General features: G+C 36.1%; 1 protein-coding gene across 3 annotated transcripts in view; it reads left to right on the top strand.

Moving 5' to 3' along the window:
• The first annotated feature begins 270 nt into the window (after positions 1-270).
• Positions 271-25871, top strand: part of RAB28 (RAB28, member RAS oncogene family) — a 62687-nt gene continuing 37086 nt past the window's right edge. For all 3 annotated transcript variants that reach the window (XR_014954720.1, XM_021554454.4, XM_021554453.4), the window contains exons 1-4: positions 271-514; positions 7563-7659; positions 12816-12904; positions 21748-21877. Coding sequence is in view for 2 of the 3 variants with exons in the window: in XM_021554454.4 (XP_021410129.2) it covers positions 437-514; positions 7563-7659; positions 12816-12904; positions 21748-21877 (394 nt within the window). In the remaining variant the exon portion in view is untranslated. The remainder of the gene's footprint in view (positions 515-7562; positions 7660-12815; positions 12905-21747; positions 21878-25871) is intronic.

Raw genomic sequence — 25871 nt, 5'->3', positions numbered from 1 at the left:
CCGCCGCCTCCCCGGCCAGCCCCACACGGGCCGGCCCCCCCCGCGCGCTATGGCCCCGCCCCCGTTGCTTAGTTACCGCGCGCGGCGTCACTGCGGGGCCCGAGCCACCGAGCGTGCGGCCGACAGCCGGGCTGAACCATCTCCCGGCTCTGTGGGGCAGGAGTGGGTGTGTACCGAAGCAGCAGCTGGACTTGTAGCTGTAGCTCCCGCCCTCAATTTACGGTTTCCCCCCTTCTCTCAGCGCTGCTGTTGGTTTCGCCCGTGCGGACCATAGCGACGGAGGGCGCGCCGAAGGAACATGGCGGCGGTGGCTCCGCCGTTGCGGCCGGCTTCGTGAGCGCGGCGCTCGCTCTTCTCTCTGTCCCGCCCTCGCTCCTGCACCCGTCTCCTCCCGGCTGCTCTCAGCCTATCCTTTCTCGCCGGGGCCGTAGAGATCATGTCGGACTCGGAGGAGGAGGAGAGTCCGGACCGCCAGCTCAAGCTGGTGGTGCTGGGGGACGGCACCACTGGCAAGGTCAGTGCCGGCCCCGCCGGCAGCTCCTCTCCCTCGCCGCGGTGCCCGAGCCCCTTCGCGGCCTTCCCCTTGACGCTGCCCCTGGCTGTGCTGCTGAGGAGGGAGCCGCCCGCGGCCGCTTGCAGTCTGCGCGCAGCCGCTGCGCCTGGCGGTGCCTGGCTGGCCGCTGCCCCTCGGCTCCGGGCCCTGCCCGCCGCTGTCCGCGCCGTGCCCGGCAGCCCAGCCCCTGACGGGGCTGCCGCGCCCGAGGAGGTGTGAGAAAAGGAGCCCTGAGAAAAGGAGCGGCGAATAACGTAATTCGTGTTGTGCTGGGGGAGTTTCCCAGGGACCCCCGTGCGCTGCCGATCCGCTCTGGAGGCAGGAATTGTTCGGCTGGAGCCGCTGGAACAGCCCAAAGCCGCTCTCGGGGGCTGCAGTGCCCCGGGCGTGGAGGGCTGGGGTCGGGGCCGAGGCCGAGCACGAGGGTTCGCGGCTCCCCTCCAAAGGGACGAGCAGGGAAGGTCGCTTAGCTGGGTCTGCAGGCGCCCTTCCTTTCGGATACAGAGCTACCGAGCTGAACAGTTTGCATCTAGTGGAGTTACTTTTCCAGAGTTTGGAAAGGCACTGCTGGGTCTGTTTAGTTTTCGTTTGTAACTTTTATGTTTTTGGGTCTTTTTTCCCCTATGTGCAATCACCATAATGAAATCCTCTTTTTAAAAGTTTATTTATCAACAATAATCAAAACAAGCAAACAATAATCAAAGAAATTTCTCTTTGCAAAAGAGAAATGTTGACAAGGAGAGACCAAAGAAGGCAAAAGAAAGGCTGCTTTCTAAACTGTTTAAAATAGTCACTGATCTTAACAATGCATTTGAACATCTCTATTGTCATATGTAGCCTAAATAATTTTGTGAGATATGCCTGAAAATACTAAATTTATTGTATGATTGAAGTACAGAGTTCTTTCCTCTGTTAACTTTTGAAACTACAAGAAGAAGAAATTATGCTTGCTTCACAGTTCATATGAAAAGTGGAAATGTTCGTAGAGCTGGTTTAAATGAACTGCCTTACATTAATAGGAATAAGCTGTAAGTGAAAGTACATGTGGTTTTGCTCACTTACTTATTCAGAGCTCTATAAAGAAACAAAACATTTTTTTTTGTCTCCAGTGATTCTAAACCCAGTCTGAAGTCGTATTGTGTTCATCTGAGTAAGTAGATGGGCAATTCCAACCAGCTGTGTGATGAGAGCATAATAAATGCACAGCATTGACTGTTGAAGTGCTGCTTCATGGGTAGCATTTCCCAGGAGTTTTCCATTCAAATTGAAGAATCCTTTCACTACTGCTGTTGAGCAGCTTGTGGCAAGACCTCTCGCCAAACATGGATTTTCAAGCATTCTTGAGTTTTGATGTATATTCCTGTTGGTTCTTACATCTCTCACAGGAGCTGCCATGCACTGCATCTCCTGCTGACTCTAGGAATTTCACTCTTCCATGGCAGATTCTTGGGCATGACCAGAGGCAATACTCTGGTGGGCTGCTTTTCCTCCCCTTCCCCCTAGATGATGCTGTAATAGAGGCTCCTTCCCACCATCCCTGTTGCCTGGCAGCACTCACAGTTTTATTGTAAGGTCTTGTACAAATAAAGAAGCAATTGGGTCATGGAATGGAATAGTACCTAGTACTATTTTTTACCTCAGAAGACTAAATTGTTGAGGTTCCTCTCTTTTGTGGTCTACTCATTCTGCTTACTTGTTGAAACCTGTGTATGTCTGTGTGCTTTCAGCTCTGAATTGCCTGGCTCTCACATCTGGTTCACAGCTGTTTTTTACGCACAGCATACTTATCTCTCTTTTACTGTGCAAGGTGTTGGTTTTCCTCTTCCTGTCACTCTGGAATCATGAGACAGGAGGTGTGTAGAAAGTGATGGGATATATCTGAAATACTGTATCTTGTATTTAGTGGGAGGTATTCACATTTGGCTTCTTTTACCCCCTCTTTTCCAAAAAACAACAACAACAAAAATTTGTTGCTGTGGGTCAGGTGGAAACTTGCTGTTTTCCTCAACCATTGATGTGACTTGGGTTCTGTGCAAGGATTGGTAGCAGCTTAAAAACAAATCAATGTACGTTCAAGTTAAAGATAATGTTAATGCTTACAGTAGCTAGGAATTGCTCTATTCATGAGGCAAGGGAGGGGTGCTGTGCTTCTATTAATTTGTTTTGAGGTGGTTGAATTTATAATTAGATACTTAGAATTTTAAGGATAGCAATAAGTGCTTCTGGAGCAAATACAAGTAGAGAAGAGTAAAAGTGGAAGAAGGCATAAGAAAAGTGAGACAGAATAGATTCTGTAAAACTCTTAGGGTAAAATAGAGATGGTAGGGTAATGGTAAACTGTGGAAAAGCAAAATTGAGGGAAGCAAGACTGGTTAGTCAGAAGATAATAGAGGATGATTTTAATGAACTAGACAAACTAGGAAAACAATCTAAAAAGCATTCAGAAGTGGGTACAATGTGAGATGAAAAAAGCCAGCAATTATTAATAGCAGTTGGCTCTGTAATTCTGAATGTAGGAAGGACATATATACACAAAACAGCCTTACATGTCTAGGTTTTAAGTCAACCCACTATTGTTTGGCCAAAATTATTTTCCATTAAAATAAACCAACATTACTAGTATGGATTGAAAAAAAAATGATGTTATGATCCCGATATTTCTACTCTTTATGTGCACAGGTTGGCTTCATACTGAAATATACATGGATGCTGATTTGAGATAGAATATTGTGATTTGCTAATGTTGAAAAAGGTTTCATGCCTCTGGAAGTAAATCTCAGAGCTGTTAATGGAAGGGAGCTCCTGAAAAATAGGTGTGCTGAGATTTTCTTTATTTGCTATCTGTTGTACCTGGAACTAAAGTATGGTAGCAGAAACATTCTACCTTTTCTTTCTGGTAACAATGGATGATGAAAATGAAATAATGAATGTTCAAGCTGGTATGGAAGTTGCAGGACCTAAAATGTAGGCTGGCATAAAAAGTAGTGTCCTGCTTACTTGAGGATTTTTTTTGGATAGCAGATTTTGAAGCATTATGCCAATTCTGAATTGTCTTGTTACACTTGGGCTCAAAAACTTCATAGAGGTGACAAAAATATTGTCACTGGTAAGTCTTGCAAATGGAAAATGGAATGAAGTGTTCTGTGCAGATTGATCCAGCTGCATCAAATAGATCTGCATCAACTAGGTCTGCATCAAATAGATCTGCATCAAATAGGTCTACATCAAATGTCAAGAAGTTATGATAATTTTCTTTTTTCCAATGGAGAAAGTTACATTAGTAGTTAGCAGTGGAATGGAAGGACATTATCTTGGACATTTATGTGTTTTAATGGTAGTTAAAGCATTTAATTACTTAGCCTAGTGTTTGTTTTAGTTTTGTTTGTCCTAAAATTCTTGCCAGTAAGATAGAACATGACTGAGGGATGAGCGTAGCTGTGCTTGGATAATGCGTTGATGTTCTAGAAAGGAGTAAGAGAAAGGATGGATACGTGGTTTTTGGAAAGTAGATTTTCAATTTGGGGCTAAAGTTCATGTGTGAATGGAAATTCATGGCTTCAGAACTATGTGCTTGCATCTAATTGAAATTTGGGTTTAGTTTTCTTTCTTACTATTATGATGTTACACTTTGGCACAGCTTTCTCAAAACTTAATTCTATAGGATTTTACTCAAAGATTTGTCATTGGTGGGATTTCCCCTGCAAGTTTCTGGTTGCCCTGATTAGTAGTCATTGTTAGAGCTGGCTATGATTGATTGTTCCATTTGACTTTCAATTTAATTACTTGTTAGTTTATTTCATAGATATTGTTTGCTTTTTTCCCTCTTTATTGTGTATGTCTTCAAGAACAGCATGTCAAATTCAGTTTATGCTGAATTGTTGACATTGAAAAACAGAAGCAAGGAACTGTCATGCCTTTTATGTAAGGTTATATTCCATATTTGCTTCTTTCAAAAAAACTTTCCCAAATATCCTATTGTATTTTGAACTTAGAATACTGTACTTATTTTTTTTTTTTACTGCTTTCATGGTTGCTGTACAGTAGAGGCCAAAGACATTTTCTTGTTTTTAAAAAACCCCAACCTTCAATAGAGTAATTTATATTTAGAATATTTAGAATAGGATGTTGACATTCACTTTGAAGTATTTAAGGCAGGTGTGTGAACCTTCCAAGCTGATGGAATTTTTGCTGGAAATTCTGCTATGCAAGCTGATGGCCTGTTTGTCTTAACAGAGCTACAAAGGAACAAAGGCCTTAATTCTGTCGTACTGTTTTCTGACCCTGACATTGAGGTGGAATTGTATGGAATGCAACCTTTCTAAAAAATGGTCACTGATTACTTATTTATTTTTGCAACTACAGTTCTACTGAACCATTATTTAACTTTCATTAATTCTTATATAGATTGTATTCAGCATATTCTCAGGTAAAACTGTTGAGCAAAATCTTTTCTGGCAAGCATGGCAGCGAACACTTCTGGGATTTGAAGGGAGTATTTGCATTGTAGAGGCACTTGAATATGCATTGACATAACTTCTTTGTTTATTGTTGTAAAGAAGTTTAAACTGTTGCTCTTGCAATTTTGTGGATAAATACTTGTTTTGTGAATAATCACAGGATCCTAGACTGGTAATCCAACACATTCCTTGAGCTCTAACATTTATTAGGAAAAAAATTTAAGGAGTTAATCAATGATTTTGTGTTATAAATTCTTTTGCATTCAAGAGCACAGTGGAGAAAAACTGTTTAAGATGACTTTGCCATGCTGTTGATTACTTGCTTCTCTTATAGGGTGGCTGTTAATTGAATGTATGTTGTTTCTTCTTACTAACAGCTCTAGAAGTCCTCAGGGAATCATGAGTGTCACAGAATGATAAGCTAATATTTTCTGAGCCTTTAAAACAAGAAAGGAGTGGTTACTTATTTAACTAGGATCTAAATTAGTCTGTTGGAGAATATAGAATATATAATAGTCAGATGATACTTGAATAATCTAGGCATTAGTTACTTTTCCAGAAAGCAAAATTCCAAGAATACTGAATGGTATATTCCTGCAGTCATCTCATTCTCGTCTACATCTTTAAGGTCCTGATAGATTAAAGATGTCTTTGTAATCTTGACATGCTAACAATTGGGATTAAATGAATCAGTTCTACTGACTCTTTCAATACTGTAGTCTGAATCTGTATTGAATTTTATTTTGTGTGTGTTGTTGGTATTAGTGTCACATAACTGAAGGCAGAAGAATCTTCTCACGATACATCCTTTGTGGTCTTCCCTCTTTCCACAGGGATATAAATATATAAGCATACTCAAGCTATTTCTAGTTTACTTGCTTTTTACCCCATTTGTTTTTTTTTTTTTATTTTTAATCCTCTTGGGGCTTGAGTTCAGTGAAGTAAATGAAAATGTTGCCGTAGGCTAACTCTGACTTATTGAATTGTTTCCTAAACATATCTTCTGATATTAAAATATCATTAATTATTATATGCCAGTGATATGAATATAAATATGATAAAGAAACATGAAAACAGTAAATATTGCTTTATTTACTTAACAGGAAATCTAGTAGTTGAATAAATGTTTGCCTATTCATACTAGATTGTTCATGCTGGAGCTCTGGTAATCATATTTTAATGCAAAAAAAGGGTTTTTTTCCCTGTACATTTGGCATTAGCCTAATTTAGATCTTTTTAACAGCCTTCTATTCATGCACCTTGCCTATTCTTATTTTTCAGAACTGTTGGCATTATTTTGCTATTGCATTTATAACTAAATGTGTTCTTAACAATTCTGATTCAACAATGTGTTCTTAGCAATTTCTGATAATGATTGGTGTGACTTATCTCTTTATGGCTTGATGAATGGAAACTAGCAAGAAAAAACCCTTCTGGCCTGTTTTGAGTTTTCTCAGATGGTGTAAGGGTTTTGTGAGCCTCCTAGTATTTTTCATTCTTTATATATATAAATAAATATTTAGATTATTTTTTGCTGTAGTTAATTTGTATTTTTATTTACAGAAGTCAGGTCAACAAGAAATTTTTAAATGTACACTAATTTGATTTTGGTTGTATTTTATAAGTTTTAATATTTTGTATTATTTTTTTCACAATACAATCTTTGGAATTATTTATGATTGTACCACTATTTTCTCATTTACTTTTTTATGGACATTATTTATTTATTTCCCTTTCATTTTTCCCCCCACCTCTTTTTTTTTTTGTCTTGAAAGTAGACCTTAAATTGCTACTGACAGAATAGAAGTGCCTTGCTTCAGTAGTTTGCCTAGGTTAGTTGTGTATTCTTTCAGCTGTATATAGTAAAAACTTATTAGGTTAACAGTGTATTGACTTGCTTTCATAAATCTACAGAATACCAACTGAAGAAATAAATTTTCAAATTTCTGCTGAAAGGAATGATTCTATAAATGTACATTTATAATATGAGTTTAACTTCTTTTTCTATGTGCAATAAAAGACTTCCCATTTTAGAGTTCCTGTAATCCCTGATCCTGAAGCTGATGTACAGTGGCAGAAATCTTGCCACACGTAGGAGCCCCCTGTGGGATTCTGCACTATGCTGATCTCTATTCTCTTCCAGAAAATTGGTCATGGTGTTCCTTACCAGGGGAGGACCCTTGTTTTGGAAATGAATGCTTTTTAAAAATACTCAGATCTTCAGGTACAGATGGTGTCACCTAGATTTGTGTCAGTTTGAGTATACTAATGATACCTCCTTCAAATCTGCACAATATTTTGTAATTGGACTGTTGGAGTATTTTTGAAATCTAAGCAAATACGCACCTTGCTTCTTTTTGCATAAATTAGTAGCCTTTGCCACCTCCTGGTATTATGTTGAGACTGACTGGAGTGCTTGTCAACCCAAATCCATGAACACTGTTAGCATTCATTGATTTAAAAAGTGCTTAACTGTATTTCATACTTCTGGGTTAACATAAAGTTTGTTGCTGTTAAAAATGACAACTTAATTTGATACTGTTCTGTTTTAGACATCCTTAGCTACACGTTTTGCCCAAGAAACATTTGGAAAACAGTACAAACAAACCTTAGGACTGGACTTCTTCTTGAAAAGGATATTATTGCCAGGTAAGAGAATAAAAACTAACACTGAAAGATTGGGTGGCAGCAAGACTTGCAGAAACACATTCTTCAGAGTAATGTGTACTAAATAAGCTTAGTGCAGTGATTTTTATGGCAAAATAAATTAAGTTGTTTGGAGAATATTTTGTTCGTACATTCTTGCCAGGTGTCATAGAGTTATGCATTTGAAACTTATATCTCTAAGTAAAACAATGAATTGAAATAAAAGGAATGCTATCTATATTGATGAATTTTAGAATCCCTGCTTGCATGCAATCACTTTCCATGTGGGTAGTGCCACACACAACAATGAAGTGGAATTTTAAACATATTAATTGAAAAAGTATATGTGTTTTGAAAGAAGTATATATATTTTTTAATGAAATACACAACTCATATTTGAGTTCTGTGAGAGAAGCATAATGCAGCTATGGATTCACAGTGCTCTAATATGTGAATGCTGTTTTATGCAAGGCAGCATGAAATTGCTGGCATTTAATAGACCACTAAAATTTAGGGTCCCTCGGCACTCATAAAAATACAGTTTGAGCATTCAAGATGTTTCACTTCACGATGGCAAAGAAACTATTTAGATGCCAGTTGCAGCACACTGCATGGAAAATGCAAAGAAATAATTAAAAAAGAATAAATGCTGGTTGAATTTGTCTATAAACAATTGGGGTTTAAAATACGTCTTTTCACTGATTTGTATGTACTCATATTCTAAGTATGCAAGTATTTAATTAGAAACATTTACTTCTGGATTCAGAAATCAAAAGTTAGAAAAAGTTAGTGTAATTATTAAAAGCTGTAGTGAGATTTGATAAAGTTGATGCAAGTTCTGTAATTCTGTCTTCTCCTTGTGAAGGGTGAGGAGGGAAGCAAACCCAGAAAGTAAGCATTTTTTCTGTAACCTGAAGTTACAAGAAAATGTATGCAGTTCTTGAACTTCTTTTCTTAAAAAACTATATTGCAAATAATTTCTGGATGATGTTTATATATTTTCTTAAGTGAAACGGAATAATCTTTTCAGACTGTCCTTGGGTTCACTATTTTGGTTTGGCCATTTTGCTGTACTGATGAATGATAAAGTATGAAATCCCAGTGCTTATTTCTCCATAAAATCAACAGAATAATTTTTTTATTGTCCTGCTCAAGCCTCTAAAAATACCAATGTGTATAATACTTAACAGCAGTACTTGCAAGTGGAATGTGTACACAAATCATGCAGCGTGCATGCTGAGAACTTGTATTTTGCAAGTTTTTTTCCAGCTGTTAAGCATACAGAAACTATTAGTACATTACTAGGATTCCAAATATTCTTGTTGAGTAGAAAATTTGGAAAATTATCAACTGTTGCTTCATTCATTTTTGTTCATAGTTTATATTGTGTGTGAATTTCATTCATTCATAGTTTATTCTGTAATAAAATCAGAATGCAGATAAAAATAGCACCAAAAAGTCTGTAGATGTTTTCCTCAGAACAGTAGCATTTGTATTCATATTCAGGAAGAAACATTTTTCTGTAGGTTGTCACTCTGGCTTTGCCTATAGCTATATATGTGTTTGGGTGTATATGGCTCTCTGTTTCATAGGTAAACTGGACTAGTCGTGGGTAGTGAGAGGGAGGGAGGTAACATTTCTAAATGCTGGAATGGGAAGCATTACTTTAGTAATTTATTGATTAGTTCTGGGTTTGTGTAGCTGCTATGTTTACTTGACAGTAATATTGATACTGCTGTGCAGAAATTATGTGTGTATCAGTAGGAAAAAGGATTCAATTTCTCTTATTCAGTAGGAGAACTGATGAACAACTGTGGTTCAGTAGTTGACTTTTTTCTTCTTCAATGTAAGCAAAGATTCCAGAAATTAAAATTACAGATTTCTAAATTTGCACAGAAGGTTATATTGGGCTTCATTAAAATATATTAACTTACAAAACAAAGTACTGTTTTTCTGGTTTTTTTTGGTTTTCTTTTAAGTTATTTTTTAAGATAAAAGTGGCATTTGTCTCCAATTGTTTTAGTAACTAATGCAGTTTTGCAGTGAAAATAGTAAATATTTTGCATGGTAAAACAGTACTGTTTAATACAAATCAGAAATACTTTGAAAAATTTTGAATGTGTTCAGTGGTGTTCAACATGACAAATTCACTTCATGCAGTTTGTTCAAAATACTTTTTTTTTAAGTGCTTATCAGTTTCATTATATTTATTGATGCAGAATCTTGTGTAGTCTGGATGGTGTAGGTTTTAGTGCTTAAATAGTGTATCTGTTAGTCAGAGGGTCTGCTGATAGAGACTCTTAAGAACCATAGTTGTATACTTCATGTGAGGTTGTGGGTGCAGTTCAGTAAACAGGATTCTCCTGTTAAAAGGATTTTTTTAAAGTCGTTGGTGTAAAAAGTGTTCAGATTTGTGTTTTTAGTACCATCTTGACTGTGCAGCAGTGTAAGTAAGGTTAACCAGTACACCAAGTGTCCCTCTACAGGGTCACTGCTGCAGCAGCTCAGTGGCTTCAGTTCATGCCAGAAGCAAGCTACACACCTGCACTGTGCTGCCTCGTGTATTTCAGCTTTGCACTTGTGTGCATTTTTACCGAGTAAAGAAGTGCTGGGGATTTTTTTTTCCTTAATAGTGTATTACGTGTTATTTTGATGGGATTCCTCCATTATTTTTATTGGAGTGTTAAGACTATTTCTAAGAACTGTCTTACTATGCATAGTTTCTTTTTGTTTTGTTGTTAAGTGTTTAGTTTTTATGTTCCTGTTAAATTGAAAAAAATAAAAGATTTCAAACTTTTTGCAGAAAACATTTTGTGCTACTATCTAAGTTGCTAGTTAAAAACTTGCTAGGTAAATTGCCCGCAGGTTTTCCTTTTGTCAGAATAATCCTAACATCCTTCTTTCTTCCCCAGCATCAATCTGAGTACAAAGCAAATATTACAGAACCTAACTGAAAAAAAGGGAAAATGAAGCATTTTGCACAGGAGATGATCAGTGTGAAATTTCATAGTTAGTGAGGTCCTAATTAAGGAGGAGTTCACCTTAAATTAACATCTCAATTTTTCCCCCCCATTTCTTTTTCTGTTGTTAATGAAGATGAATAAATAATTTGTAATAGGGGATTTTTAAAATTTGACAGTCACAGTTAAACTATTTAATTTAACTTAATGCACTAATATTTTTAAGGTTGTTCCATACAGTTATCCAAATACTAAGGCCAGTATGCTGTGCAGAATTATTTCCTTAGGAGGAAAGATCAAGTTGAAACTTTTTAGAGTACTCCAACACAAAATTAGGCATCTGAAAATTACTGATTTTGAAAGTGTTAATATTTATGAAGGGTTTTTTTTCCAATATAGCTGTCATGAATGACACAGTGACTTTCCAGCAGAATACAAAGGGGTAGACTACTACAGCATGGTGAGCCATTGAGCCTGCATAGTTTGTTTACCCACTGAGGATGTAAAGTCTTTTCAGACTGGATGCACTAGTTTATCCATTCCAGATGCTTTATGGAAGACTTTCCTGCATTGTTTGCAATAATTTATGTTATAAACTTTTAAAGTAATTAATTAATTAATACATAGTATATGAACTATTAAAATAAAAAGCTTTTTGTTGATTATAAAAGGGTGCCTCTATTACATTGGGGTGTTTATGATGTGTTTTCTAAGCTCCATGTAGATATTCTCTTGGTATTACATAAAACTCAGAGTAGCTTAATAGTAATAGTACTGTTTCACATTCATCTCTGTATTTTTGAGACCAAAGCAGTAGTTTTGGGAATCTGCTCTTTTAACCAGATTAAAGCAAGGTGCATTATAAAAATATAATGTGGTACATATAATATCACTGCTAGCATATATTCAGCTATATAGTTATAATTTCTAGTTATTTTCACCTAGTACAGTGATACATTTCCATGGAGCACATTCCCTTGTGTAACCAATGCGAATGTGTCAGTTACAAATTTACTTGTGAATGGATCAGATGGTGTAAAATCAGATTGTCAACTACATAAAATAGTTGAATTAAGAATATATCTTTCTTAGCAAGTCAAAATAATGTGCTCATTTTCACTCAGATTTTAATTATTGTGATGTGAAATTTGTTGCATTTTTTTGAAATCCAGGAGTAAAATTAATAAGCAGTTGTGATTATTTGTGAATATGTACAATTTGTATTAACATGTAAGTGTCATGTGAGTTGTATGTGGATTAGAAAAAAGTTTTTAGTCCTTACTATGTTATAGTTTGGTGCTGACAGGTAATCAGTACAGTAATCAGTTCTGAAAACAGTACTTACCTTGCAAAATGTGAGAAAGTATATTTTAATATGTTTGTATGTACATGGTACCATACTTTTCTGAGTATATTTTTGATCTGTGAATTGCTGAGTTATCTTGCACATTATGTATGATTTGTAGGATGTTAAATATTCTGCATTTACACTGATTTTTTTTTGTTATTTCTGCTTTTAAAAACCTCTTTACAGTTTCAACATAGCTAAAAAATTGTTTAGAGTAGAAAGGAAGGTCTATTCTTGGTGTAGATTCTTTGAAGATGAAACTATATAAATCATGTCAAATTTAGCTTCATGCCTTAAGGTGAAGAGTGGAGGAAGTAATCATAGTTTGCATCCTCAATTTAGATGTGTGTCAGAATTTCCATTTTTTTACTCTACAACTGTCAGCATCACTACCAAAAATGAAATTATCATGAAGATTTTTCTTGCTTCTTGATCTGCAAGAAAGGTTTGGAGAGGGGGTGAGGAAGGGACACACAGCATGAAATAATGTGGATAAGTTTGCATTAATTGTGTTACCTTTCAGTTCCAAGTACCTCACTATATAACATTCTTCGTGCAGTTTTACATGTCTTGTCAGTGGAATATATTATGTAATTTCTATTCAGGAGTGTTATACTTTATGCAATTCCAATTATTTTCTGTTAATATTAGATATGTTAATAACTAGCTATAGTTTTGCTGTATCTTAATGGCTTAGCTGGACACAAGTGACTTTTTTCCCAGATGATACAATAATTTTCGTTTCATAATTTAGTTCCTGTTTCTTGTGTACTTGTTAAAAGCTATTGTTGTTGAATATATTTGTATCTAAATTTCCAGATTACACAATATCTGTATAATTTTTTTTCCAGGAAATTTGAATGTTACTCTTCAAGTGTGGGATGTAGGGGGACAAACAATAGGAGGAAAAATGCTGGATAAATATATTTATGGAGCTCAGGTACAGTATAAATGCTGATAATTATATCTTGTAGCAATGATATAAAATTAATTGAAACTTTGTTCTTAAAATTGTACATACATACATTATATATAGCTTTTAGTTGATTGATTAATGAATCTCAAAACTGTTGAATGTCTGTTCAATTTAAACTTAATTTATATTAATATGCTGCTTTAATTTTTTAGAGCTAACATAAAAAGCAAAGCAAGTGTATGCATTTATAGAACTGAATAACTCCCAAGAACAGATGGTTGTTTCCAGGCTTTGTGTCTTGAGTTAAGAAAAGCAATCACAATAAATAGTAAAGGCTATTTGGATATCCACATGGTAGATAGAGTGGCTGCTTTCAGAACAGCTGCCTCCTGGGGGGAAAGGGTAGAAGGAGGAAATTAAGAGCAATCCTATACCATTAAACTCATACATGCAACTGGGGTTATAAGAGGGCAAACAAAAAGAGACTACCAGGTAGCTAAATATTTTTGCAGAACTCCTGTCCAATGAACATTAAATTTATCTTCAGGTTAACTAAGCAACTTAAAGTGGATGGTAGGATTAAGACCTAAGTATTACAACTGTATTTTGAGTCATGAGATGATTTAGGAGGATGTATTATAAATGCCAAACTTCTTAGCATGAGTGATCCTAAAATGTGCTCTGTTCCTTAATTTGGAGTTTGTAATGAGACCAATAGGCATAACATGTGCTATTTGATAATGTTATATAACACAGGAATGGCTAATGAAAGAGATTGGGATTTATTAGTTAATTGGTTAAAGAAAAACTTGTTAATTTAACATTTTGTTACTTTCAAAAAAAGTCAATGTTTTTAGCTGTTGCATCTGTTTATAGCATGTTATTGTTTTAAAGAAAACATGATTTGCTAGCCTGTTACAGATCTAGCAAGCAATAGGAGAAAGTGGCTTCCATGACAGAAGGAATTTGATTAATCACAAATTGTTGCCATATGTCCAAAGTAAATTTAATGAAGGAAATAAAAGGCTATTAGCTTTGTCTGTATTGAATTTGGTGGTAAACTTAGGAGTTTCTTAGCAAAAATAGCAGGTCAAAAAGTTAATACCAGTGCCCAAAAGTGCATAAGCAGTTGATATCAATAGGACTAAAGTTTGATTTTTTTTTTTTGTAATTCAGAGCACATTAACAAAAAACCCCTACGTCCAATCTCTTTGTTTTTAGTCTTCCTCCAGTCCTCATTTTAACCCTATTTTTTTTTAATGGACTAGTGATTTTTCTTTCCTAGTGTTGGCATGTATTGTCAGTGTCTGTAAGAGGCTTCTTATCATCTATAAGAGGCTTCTTATCATCAAAGTTGAGTTCTAACTCACTTTTCTATTATATTTGCAACAGTGGCTGTTAAAGAGGCATAAAATTGTCTCTATTTTCATCTGTTCATGAAATGATATGAATAGTTTGAAAAGGCAATGCTTTCAGCTTATTTCTAGGCATAAGCTTATTTCATGTTGAACACCTGTACCTTTTTATAAGAAAAAGAAGGAAAGCAAAGTAGAACAAGTAGGAGTATATATAAAGGGAAATCCTTTTACATATGGATAAAAAAAATCCTGTGAATGGACAACAAAACAGCAAGAAAGTAATTGGGAAGCAGTAGCATGGAGTTTGTGAGGGTAAAATGTGCACAGCTGACTTGATTGCTGCCTGTAGTTAGATCATTAGCTCTGTGGAGAGGAGAGCAGATGGATGGATGTGAATTACCTTCACTTCAGCAGGGCCTTTGGCATAATCTCCCATAATATTATTACAATATGTAGAGATACTGGTGGAATGGGTGGACCACACATTTACTGAAAATCTGAGTGGACAAGCTGGATTTAAAGGTCTATAGCTCAGTGTCTTATTAATGCTTGATTAGAAATCTTATTTCCTATGGTTGGTACTGGGTTTGTGTCTTTTACTAATTGTTTTATCAGTGGAACAAAACATTGTTTGTAAGTTTACGAATAGCACCAGTTTGGGGAGGAATGGTCACTGTGCCATTGTAGGGCTGCTACTGAGAGAGATCATGACCAACTGAAGGAGTGGACCAACAGAAACCTTGTGAGGTTCAGCTGATGACAGATGCCAAGTCCTGCACCTGGTACAAAATAATCTTATGCAGCTGAGAATCAACTGGAGAGTGTGCAGTGAAGGGTGACAAAGGTGATTAATGATCTGGAGCATCTCTCCTATGAGACAAGACTGAGAGAGCTGTGACTGGAGAATAGAAGGCTAAGCAATATATATACTCCCATGCAGGAAGGATGCAAAGAAGAGAGAAGCAGGCTTTTTTGTATAGTGTCTATTGACAGAACAAGAGCAATAGGCACAAACTGACACAGGGGATTCCTTCTGAACATCAGGAAACACATTTTCTGCTGTGGGGATGACTGAAAACTGGCACAAGTTGACCAGAGAGGTTGTAGAGTCTCCATCCTCAGAGATACTCAAAAGCAGTCAGGACATGGTTCTGAGCAGTTGGCTTTGTGTGACACTGCTTGAACAGCAGCATTGAACCAAATGACTTCTAGAGGTTCCTTCCAACCTCAGTCATTCTGTGAAATGGCTTTGGAGGAAAAGCTCATGGATGGGTGTCTTATTGAGGTAAAAAAACAGTTGAATGGGACTTTACAATGCATCCTTGCAACAGTAAAAGCTAATTGAGTACTGATCTGTGTTAGTAAGAATGAAGTAGTCAAATCAAGGAAAGTGAGTATCATGATCTCTGAGACTGCATATCATAGTACAGTATCATGATTTTTGAAGCTACATTTGAAGTACTGTGTTCAGTTTGGGGTTCCCCAGTGCAAGCGAGCCTTTAAAATATTGAAGTAACTTGAGTAAAGGTTGCTGCAAAAAAAGTGTATGTGCCTATGATATGCTCTTGGTCAGCGTGTGTGGTGCAGCTGGGATTTTAAACATCTTGTTTATAAAGTACACAAGCTGTTCAGATACAGATAAAGCATTTGGATCTGCTGCAGAAATTGTGTATTCATCAAATCTAAATAATTCAGATTTAAAGTATGTGTGGAATTGTTTGCAGTGTACCTATAGTATGTGTTGTGCCTTTATCCAGCATTTGCAGATACCCATAGCCTTTTGTAGATTTCCATCTATTTGATTATTGTGAGATTCAGAAATATAAGCTGCTGAATTCTTATTTTTGTGCTCAGAAATCTATGTGTGTGGTAGGCCTACTTCTAAAATTCTATGGCCAGCTGGAGATAGAAGTTTAGAGAATCTCCAGCAACTGAAAAGATCTGTCGGTCGCCTGATCTTGGTTGAAATTTGATCAGGATTTCAAGAAGAGTAAATGGAGCATCCATCTATACTTTGCTGCAAAAACTTGCCACTGGCAGTTTCTTTTTCTCTAATGAGAGATGAATCAAGTCTCTAGGATAGATCTTTTGATTAGGTTACTGTTAAGATGACATATTTTGATTGAGATCCCCTATTTCTTTTGCCATGTTTTAAAATAAGAATGGTAGATGTGAGCATGAGAACTTGCATTGGTTGCAGTTGGAGAAATTGCAATTCACTTCTGTCTTTAAGCAGTTGCTTTCTCCTTGCACATTTTTTATTTTGTTCCTCTGATACTGCTCATTTAGAACAATGTAGTTGCTGCATTCTATCTTGGTAGCTGAATTTTGGTGGTGGGGCAGAAGAACTCTACAAGCTGTTGGGAAAAGAAGAGCCCTTGTTCTTTATAATTAAAGTGTGTTAATAATCAACACTAACTGAAAGCTATTTAAAACTACCACATTTATCTCAGAATCAAGGGATGCTGAGAATAATTATGTAGTCAGTTGCCACAGCTGTACTGATAGAGAATAAATAATTAAATTATGGTAACTTAATCACATGGATATGAGTGACCATGTCCTCAGTATCAGCAAAGACAGCAGTGGTTAAGTATGTGTGGACTGTAAGCTGCTTTCATTTGCAAAAAACTGTTTTAATCTGCACATTTCTGCAACAATTAAGTTGCTCTTTACTAAATATTTTGTGACTGGAAAAAATACTCTAGAATTCTGGCCTGACTAATTTTATAATATTAATGAAAATTTGAAAGTTTAGTTCCTTGATGCAAAAGTCAGTCATAGGATGAGGGTAGCTGAGGATAAATGAAGAATAAAACATATGTGTTCAATTATTATTTTCTCTAGCTTCCTTTTATTGTGACAGATCTTGACATAAGCTTGGCATGTCTTAAATTTTGATTTATCTGTACAAATATATTGCCTGAGTACAACACTTCCATACTAGCACTTCAGTTTTGAAATAAGGCTGCTGCTGTTTGTATAGTAAATCTTTCAGAAGCACTCCCACAGCTTACCTGTAATTGCTGCCCCTACCCACATATCTAGTTTAAATTATCTTTAAGATCTGGCATATGCTACATCATAAATTGGCTTGTTAATAGGAGTACTGCAGACTCTACTTTCTCCAGGGAGCGGCAAATAATTTCTGCAATATTCTCAGTTTCCAGTGACCTATTTTTGAAAATGCTCTATAATTCCTAAACAAAAAGCACTCACATGTACACTAATGTAGGCAAAATGTCTCTCTTAGAGTGTAATTATGCAAGCAGGGACTATTTGCCATGTTGCTGGAGACTAGAGAATCAATGTGCTGTTCTTGGCATGTCGTCTACCATGTGTTTCAAACCTCTTTCATGGCAGGGAAATACAGTACTTTTGTGTAAAAATGCCAGTGTTAATTTTCCTCCTTAATTCCTCACACATAATAGGGGAAAAAACAGCTTTTATGCTGTCTACTTGGTCTGTACTCCATATACTGTAAGTTTGTGGAAAATATGATGTATTTTTTTTTTTGAAAGCAATTATGGGATTTCTCCGTTAAATTAAAAAAAAAAAAGATTAAATAAATTTTAGCCATGGAGTTGCAACTAGTCTTTCATTAATTGTCTGTATCAAACTAAGTTGCTTATAGAGTACCGTTGTGGTGAAAATCTAAGCAGAAAGTATTCTTTATGACCTGGATGCCATGCTGCCTTTTTTGCATCTATATGATGTTATACCTGCCATCTTTCTTTTTTGAAAGTGCAGCAGATATTGACAAGACTAAAAAAAAGTTTAAGAAAAGAATGTTCTTAGAAGCAGTGTATTAGATCACAGAGAAAGGGACCAAAAGGAAGTTAAGTCAGCTCTAGTTGCAAACTTTGTTAAATGATTTCTTTGATGATAAATCCACTGTGAATACCCTTCATCCAAAGGGATAGGTAGGCTACAGTTGTATAGAGGACATGAAGCAGAGTAGAATTTTGATGAAGAATTTGTTAGAAAGAGTTTGCTAACCTTAAATGCTCGCACTTTTTTATTTTTTCTCCATCAAACTGATCAGTGTTGAAGATGATTTAGATAACCTGCTCTTCTGCAAGCTGGTGAAAGAACTTGACAGCTGGTGAAGGAAGCATTTCTGTGTGCTCTTTCCTCATTTACAACTTCCAGCATTATGACTGGCATTTTTTTTAACCTTTACCATACCTATTGTTTAGATTGAGTTTCTTTTCCACTGAGCATTTAATAATATAAGTATGTCCTTCCTAGAGCAAAGCTTAGATTGTGAGACAATTACATATGTGCCCAGGCATTTGGGTAGTCATAAAAACAGTCAGGAGAAATTAGCTGAGATTAACTTAGAGATGCAAGATATTAAGGAATAAATTGCACCAACATTAGAAGAGGGAAGTAGATGTTTAATATTAGATTTGATTGGTAAAGAAGGAAAGATAGCAAGGGAAAAGTTTGGTGTCATAATTCTTAATTTCCTTGAAGGAACTGATGAAATCTGTTCCTCAAAAATTAATAGCAACTATGGAAATATAAGGAACAAAACCTGAAGTTTGTCAAGGAGTTAACACTGGAGGAAACAAGATAGATTGGTACTGCTGTCATAAGAAAGTAGGAGTTGGAGGGATCTCAGTAGGATCTGTTGCCCTCCTTCAAAGCTGTCTGTGTGTAATGACTTCTAGCAACCTTCAAACATTTTTCAGTGTTGGTGACTGTTATAATGGTGTATTTCAGAGCTTTGCTATTCTTACAGTCTCCATAGAGTTTTTTTTTGTTTGTTGGCTTGCTTTTAGTACACTTGCTATAATCTTCTTGTGAGTTAAACCTTTCACTATGTGTTCTATTGATCACAGATTTGTAAGAAAGTTCAGGGCTGAAGGATGTCAGGAGGTTGGTAGTAAAACACTCTCAAAGTAGGATAACTGAGAGATGGAGTTAGACTGCTCAAGAATCTACTCAGTTCCTGCTTGTAAACTTCTCAGGGTGGAGACTGAGCAACCTCTGGTCATCCTGCTTTATTTTCCTTGTGGTGAAAAAGCTGTTCATTAGTTATTGTTTAAATTTATCTTATTTCAGCTTATGCCCACTAAGTTGCATCCTGCCATGCACTACTGTGAAGAGCCTGGCTCCATCTCCTTCATTGCTTCCTCATGGGTATGGGAAAGCTGCTTTTAGGTTCTCCCAGGGCCACTTCCTCTGCATGCTGAAGAATTTGAGTTTGTTCATGTCTTCCTCATGAAACAAGTGCTTCAACCTCTGATCATCTTGCTAACCCTCTGCTTAAGTTACTCTGCTTCTCTGATGTCTTGAGGGGCCTAAAGATGTGTTCTGACTGGATGTGTTCTTTTAGATACCATCCAACAAATGCTGAGTAGAAAAGTTTGCTGTACTTCTGCTAATACAGCCCAGGATCATGTTGGCCATCCTTGCTGCCAGGGATTGTTGCTGGCTCTTGTTGCAGCTGGATTAGCTCTTAGTAAAGTCCAGGTTTAATTCAGCCGTGTGGTGAGATGTTCGGGGTCCAAGGGCAGGACTCACTGGGAGAGCCCAGGTCTCCTTGTATTGAGAGGCAGGGGCTGAACTGTGTTATCTGGGCAGTACAAAGATGAGGGTTGAACAGCTTTTGAGGGAAACTTCTTGTGTCTCTCCAACCCAGGAAATGCTCCTCAGGGTCTCCACAGGCTTGGATTTTGCCTGCTGTCTGACAAGACCTGCAGGTCATTTTCCGTTGCTCTCCAGCCAGTCATGTGTTGCTCCCCTCAGCCCATATTGTTCATCTCTTCCGAGCTGCAGGACTTTGCACTTACCCTTATGGAATGTTGAAAGGTTGCTGTTCATCCACCCCTTGAACATGTCTACATACCCCTTTGTGGTAACCCTGCCCTAGGGCACATTGGCTGGCCTTCCCAATTTAGTGGCTTCTGCAAACTATGTATAAAAGCATATACAAAGAGAACTCCTGTTATCTTCTCTTGAAGCTTGTACCAGCATCATCATGCCTACCATAAGTCATGTGCTTGTTGAAGCAGTCAGGTTTTTTTTCTACTTTTTTCATGTCAGTCATGGTTTCCATGACTGTTAACCACTGTTACTGGTTTTTTCTAGTGTACCCTTTTTTGACATTCAAGTGTCCAAAGATGGATGCATTATTTCACCTGGAATGTTTTATGCTGGTGTGATATTTGCACAATAGCCTCGGTAAATTCAGCTGTGAGTTGTAACTCCTTGATCCTATTATATGGAACCTGCTAAAGAGCCAGATGCTTCCTATTGTGCACTTGATTATTGCTTCCTTTGAACTTGTCATGGCATTTATTGAATTGCATCTTACTAATTTTACACTGTTTGTCATCATAACATCTGACCTCTCCTCAAATCGTCTTGCCGTCTATACTAACTTATTGCCAAATGTGAAATTATTAAGTAAGTGTACACTCTGTTTTGTGATCTAAGGCTCTCCTTATGATCTAAGGCACTCCTTTTAACTATCAGTTAAAACTGGGCACAGACAAATACCCGAAAAAACTTGAAAAATCTTTTCTGTTGACACTAGGTCATTGACCCAGCTATTTTTGTATGGATCGTATTGTTTTTTCAAAATTTCAGAAATTTTGTGAAAATTTTGTGAGAAACAGTGTGCAGATGCAGAGTTTTTTTGACAGGTGTGAACTCCATGAAAACAAGTGCAATTGAAACTGGTTCTGACTTTATTCCTCATTTACAAGATACTGGCTTTATTAGGGTGTAGTGGAAAGCAGGGGCAGAAGACTCAATAAGATCTGAGAGCTGATCTTAGAATTGTGGAGGGGATAGGGATGACATTTGGACTGTTAATAGGCTGTGCTTTATAGTAGTGGATATTTGTGCTGAGGAAACATCAGCAGTGTCGGCTTTGTATCACCTGTAGCTTGCCCCAAAACCTCAGAAATATATGGGACTCCTTTTTGAGTGCGTACCACACCTTTATGTTCTCTTTTGAAAGCTTCAAGCTTGCCAATAGTTTCTTACTTATCTTCTACAATACTGAAGGAATGGCATCTGGACTTTATCCCCAAAAGACAGCAGAAACATGACAGACAATGTGCAGAAGTGTAAAATTGAAGTGCCTTTTTTTTTTTTTTCAAGAAGGGAACATTGAAACTGCAACTAATATTTGTTAAAATAAAAGACCTTCTCCAGTGTAATTTTTATTTTCCTATTAGTGTGAAATGCTATTTTGATTTATCGTAAAGCATATGCAGCTTGTAATATTTCTGATATAACTAATCGTGCTCTTGACTGTGTTGCCATTTTTTTCCTGAAATGTGCATTTAGAACACATGAAATGGAGGAGAAATACTGTAATAATACGTATAGTATAGAAATTTATAATTCCTTTAACTGAGCCTCAAAAAGTATGATGCCATTTTTTGTTAATGCTCTATTCTATGACAATAATAATATAGACTGATGCAAATCTTACCGTGTTAAACTCTTTTACAATCTGTAACATTTTAAACATGTCTTTTTATTTAGGGTATTCTCTTGGTTTATGATATTACCAACAGCCAGAGTTTTGAAAATTTGGAAGATTGGTATAATGTGGTAAAAAAAGTGAATGAAGGATCAGAAACACAGCCACTTGTGGCCTTGGTTGGAAATAAAAGTAAGTTACTTATATTTAAATATTAATTGAAATACTCTGGATGTGGTTTGCTATTAAAGAAATGACATAAGGTATATATATTTAGCAAAATGCAACTAAATATTATCTTATATGTCTTTGCTGTGTACAGATGACATATTTGGGTATACTTCAGGATTATGGATTATGGCTCTGGGCAGATAGGTTATGTTATGGGACTTGCTGCATCATGCTTTGCCTAGCCTGCAGTTTCTCTCCCTGTGTTCTCTTTGCTTGGAGAGCAGCACACAGGAGTAGGGAGATCACTTGCCCGTGTTTGAACTTTATAGATCCCAGGATATAACCATGACGTGTGTCTGGAATGGAGAACTGGGGAGCATTTCTGGATGTAGTAAAAGGTATATTTCATGGTTCTATATGTTAGGAGACTGCTGGATTAACTACTGGGATATGTTTAAAAAACTACACTATGCATTAGGCATAATACTTAGGAGTTGCTTATCAGACTTTTTAAAAAATGTTATCTGTAGTTGTGCATATGAGGTGATTTGTGCTGTTTTGGGTTTTTTTAACCTTCTTTTTGTGATTACATAAGTATAATATAACAGTTTTCCTCTGACCACCAAAGTATTTTTATTACTTTATATAATCATCACTTAGTTTCCTAATTCCCATTTCCAACTAAAAAATCTTATACAAACATTATTATTAGCTCTTGATCCTGGCTTTCTTACCCATTCTTCTGTTGAAGATGATAAAAGCAACATAAAAAAATTTTAGAATCAAAGTGGTAGAAGTAGATACATAATTTTTAAACAGTATAAATATGTTACTTGAACAAAGAAAAATATTTTATTTTTTTCACTTTCCAAATAATTTGTTTCTGTGTTACAGTGACCATGTCATGAACAAACCTGAGAAAAGGACCTTATCCAGAAAGTTAGAATTGTTTAAAATAATTGATAACAATGCAGAGACAACACTTTCACTCAGAACCATTAATTGTAGTATTGCTACAGTGATGCTGTAACATTTTATGACATTAATTATGAAAGACTAATTTCCTGTGAAGAAAACAGAGAAGGTCTTAGAGTTACAATATATAAATAGCACTTCTGAAAGCATAACACTGACAGTGTTGTACTCTAGCAGACCAGAGTCAATAATACATATTCTGTTGAAATTCAAATGAAAAATATTTTTCACTGGTTTCTATTTTGCCCTAAATTTGGACTTCCTAGCTGGAGTTCTGCAAATCTTACTAAGTATTTGCAGTAAGTTACACTATACCATAGCATGAAACAATGTTCCTTTGCTGAAGTAGCACTCTAGATGTAGATAATGATACATTGGTTTTGACTTGGAGGTGGTTTATTTCTGTTTTTTCTTTTTCACATATACATGCCTACAAATCTTTAATATCGCATGTTTCCTTGGGGGCATCTGGAAATAGAATCTAGTTTCTGGGTGAGTTTTCAGACAAATGCTGACATGGATTAGTGATAGGGCTTTCATTTTATGAAAATAGCAGCTGAAGGAACTGCTTGCTGCCTTGTTTTCCTTCAGAAGCCATGTATAAAGAAAAGCAGCAAAATATTGATTTCATGTGATGCTAGGGACGTTTGTTGCTGTTGCACATGTTGAGCATGCAGGGGATACTGTTTACAGAGGGATGTTTTTATTTTTATTTCAGCATGATAAAAATTCGACTTTGAAAGTACATTGCTTTTCTGAATTCTGTAGTAGGATAAGAATATCTAGGAGGCCTTCCACCCCAATACTAAAAAAATTAATAGTTGGCTCCTGTTGTTACATAAATAGAAAGGAAGGTGTTTATATAGAAGCATGGTGTTGACTCTCACATATTATGAAGAGATAAAACTACTGGTGCTAACAAATTATTACAGAGGAATCAGTCTGTTCGACTTTACTTAGTAAGTGATAAAACACTCATATGCAATGCAAGAGCAATAATAGGTTAAGAGCCAGGAAAAACCATTTGATGAATTGATGAACTTACTTGACCTCATGCATCATTCAGAAGAAATACTCCAGTGAGTGGTTTCTGTCTCAGGATTCTACTTGGTTTTTTTTTGAGCTGTACGAGTCTTTTAGGAAAATATCCAGGTAAGCTCACAGAAAGATTAGAAATGTCAATATCCACAGGCAAGCTATTCTAACACTTAACTTTCTTTCTGATAAAAGTTTTTAAAAATTGCCAAGAATGCAGTTATTTTCATTCATAGCATTTGGAAAGCTTTGGGGTAGTCTTTAGATACCTTGATAAGAATTTGGAAGCTCAGTCTCTGTTTTGAAACTTTGGCTTAAAGTTAGTTGCCTGGGCTGTCCTTTGTCTATTTTCTCTTAGTAATACTGTCTGAAATACATGTGTAATTTTTTTTCATTCTGTGGGAGATATACCTGGATTCTCTCTAGGGAAAAAGCTTCTAAGAAAGCAAAAATACGTACCACAACACAATACAGAAAACTGTACATTTGAATTCTATTAAATGAAAATAATTTCCCTGGGTAACTTTGTCATTGAAAGCAAATTATTTGATACATAGCAGTATATGGTGCATAATTGTTTACTACTGTTAAGTCATGCAGTTTTATAGGTAATTTATTAGTGGTTTCTAGTATCAATTTGTAGTCATTTTGTTAAATGTTAAGTTTGTGGGGATTTCTCTAGTATTCCATAAAACTTGAAGAAATTGTTCAGCGCTGATTTAAATGAATCAGTGCTTGTTTTCACTGTTCTGGTTTATTGTGCATTGCAATAGATTAGCAGCATGAGCACAGTAAGCTGCTGTGTCTGTTTAAAGCATGATAATTAGCTTCAGAGTGGTGTCAAGCTATTAAAATGTCCTGTTGTGATTCTACGAGGTTAAGATTTACTCATGAAACATTGGAAAGGTAATTTCTACTTAAAAAGCTTCAGTCAGTTGCTGGTAGCTCATCCATCAGAGAATTATTTGAAAATAGTAGAGCAGTATGAATTAACACTTAAATTCTGGAATTTTGGAGCTTCCCACTTCTCTTTTTTTTATTTGCTCCCCTTTTTTTTTCTTTGTTTGTTTTTCTGGGTTTTTTTTTTTTATTTCATTAAAATAAATGAAGGAGTTTCATTGCCCACTAATTTATTAAAAATAATTGGGGTGCAAGAGTTTCAGAAATGCAGATCTCCGTTGTAAAACCAGGACTTTATTTAAGCTGTCTGGGTTCATTCTGGGGGCTTAGTTTCAGTTTTCATTCTTTTTTCCTTCCTGTACCTTTTTTCTTTTCTTCCATAGCCTGTCCTACATATTTGGTCAGAGAGAGTAGAAAACTGATTTGAATCAAGATCTTGCCCAGACTTGCTTTCTGCACCAATATTCAATTATCAATTTTGTCAATGCATTTGATGAACAACAGAAGGAATTATAAAATTTAATATAGAACTATTTTTTCCTATAAATTCTAAGTCATAAGATCTTAATAATCCTGAACTTTACAGCTGACATTGAATCTTAAATTTGACTTTTCTAGTAACTTGTGTTGTTTTATTCTTTTTGAATACAAAATATATTTGAAGTGTGCTTATATCTATGTTGCTAGTACCACTTGCTTTGCACTCTTAACTGGGGACTAAACCTTCCTGTTAATTTTAACTTACGTTTTAGAGTTTATATGCAATAACTCAAAACTTTTGTATATGTGTTGCTGTCAAATACTTTGATTTCTGTGGTATAAATGAGACTATAGTTATCAAGTGAATGAAATGTGTTCTGTGCACTTAGGTTCTTTGCTTAAATTAGGTATTGATAAAGTTCAGTGATCACAATGGATCTTCTAGTCGTTAAGTGTGAATTAGAGAGGGTTTACCATGTTTTTTATGATTGATGTGTTTTCTTCCTTTCTACCTTGATGGCTTTATATATTTTCTTCTGCACTAATCTATAAGCAGTCTCCTCAAGTGTCATACCAGCATTTTCAGTGGATATATTGTAAACAAAAATTAACCCAGGTTGCATAG

This window comes from Lonchura striata, chromosome 4, assembly GCF_050655825.1.
Source record: "Lonchura striata isolate lonStrDom1 chromosome 4, ASM5065582v1, whole genome shotgun sequence".
Lineage (NCBI taxonomy): Eukaryota > Metazoa > Chordata > Aves > Passeriformes > Estrildidae > Lonchura > Lonchura striata.
This window is presented reverse-complemented; position numbering and strand designations above follow the sequence as displayed.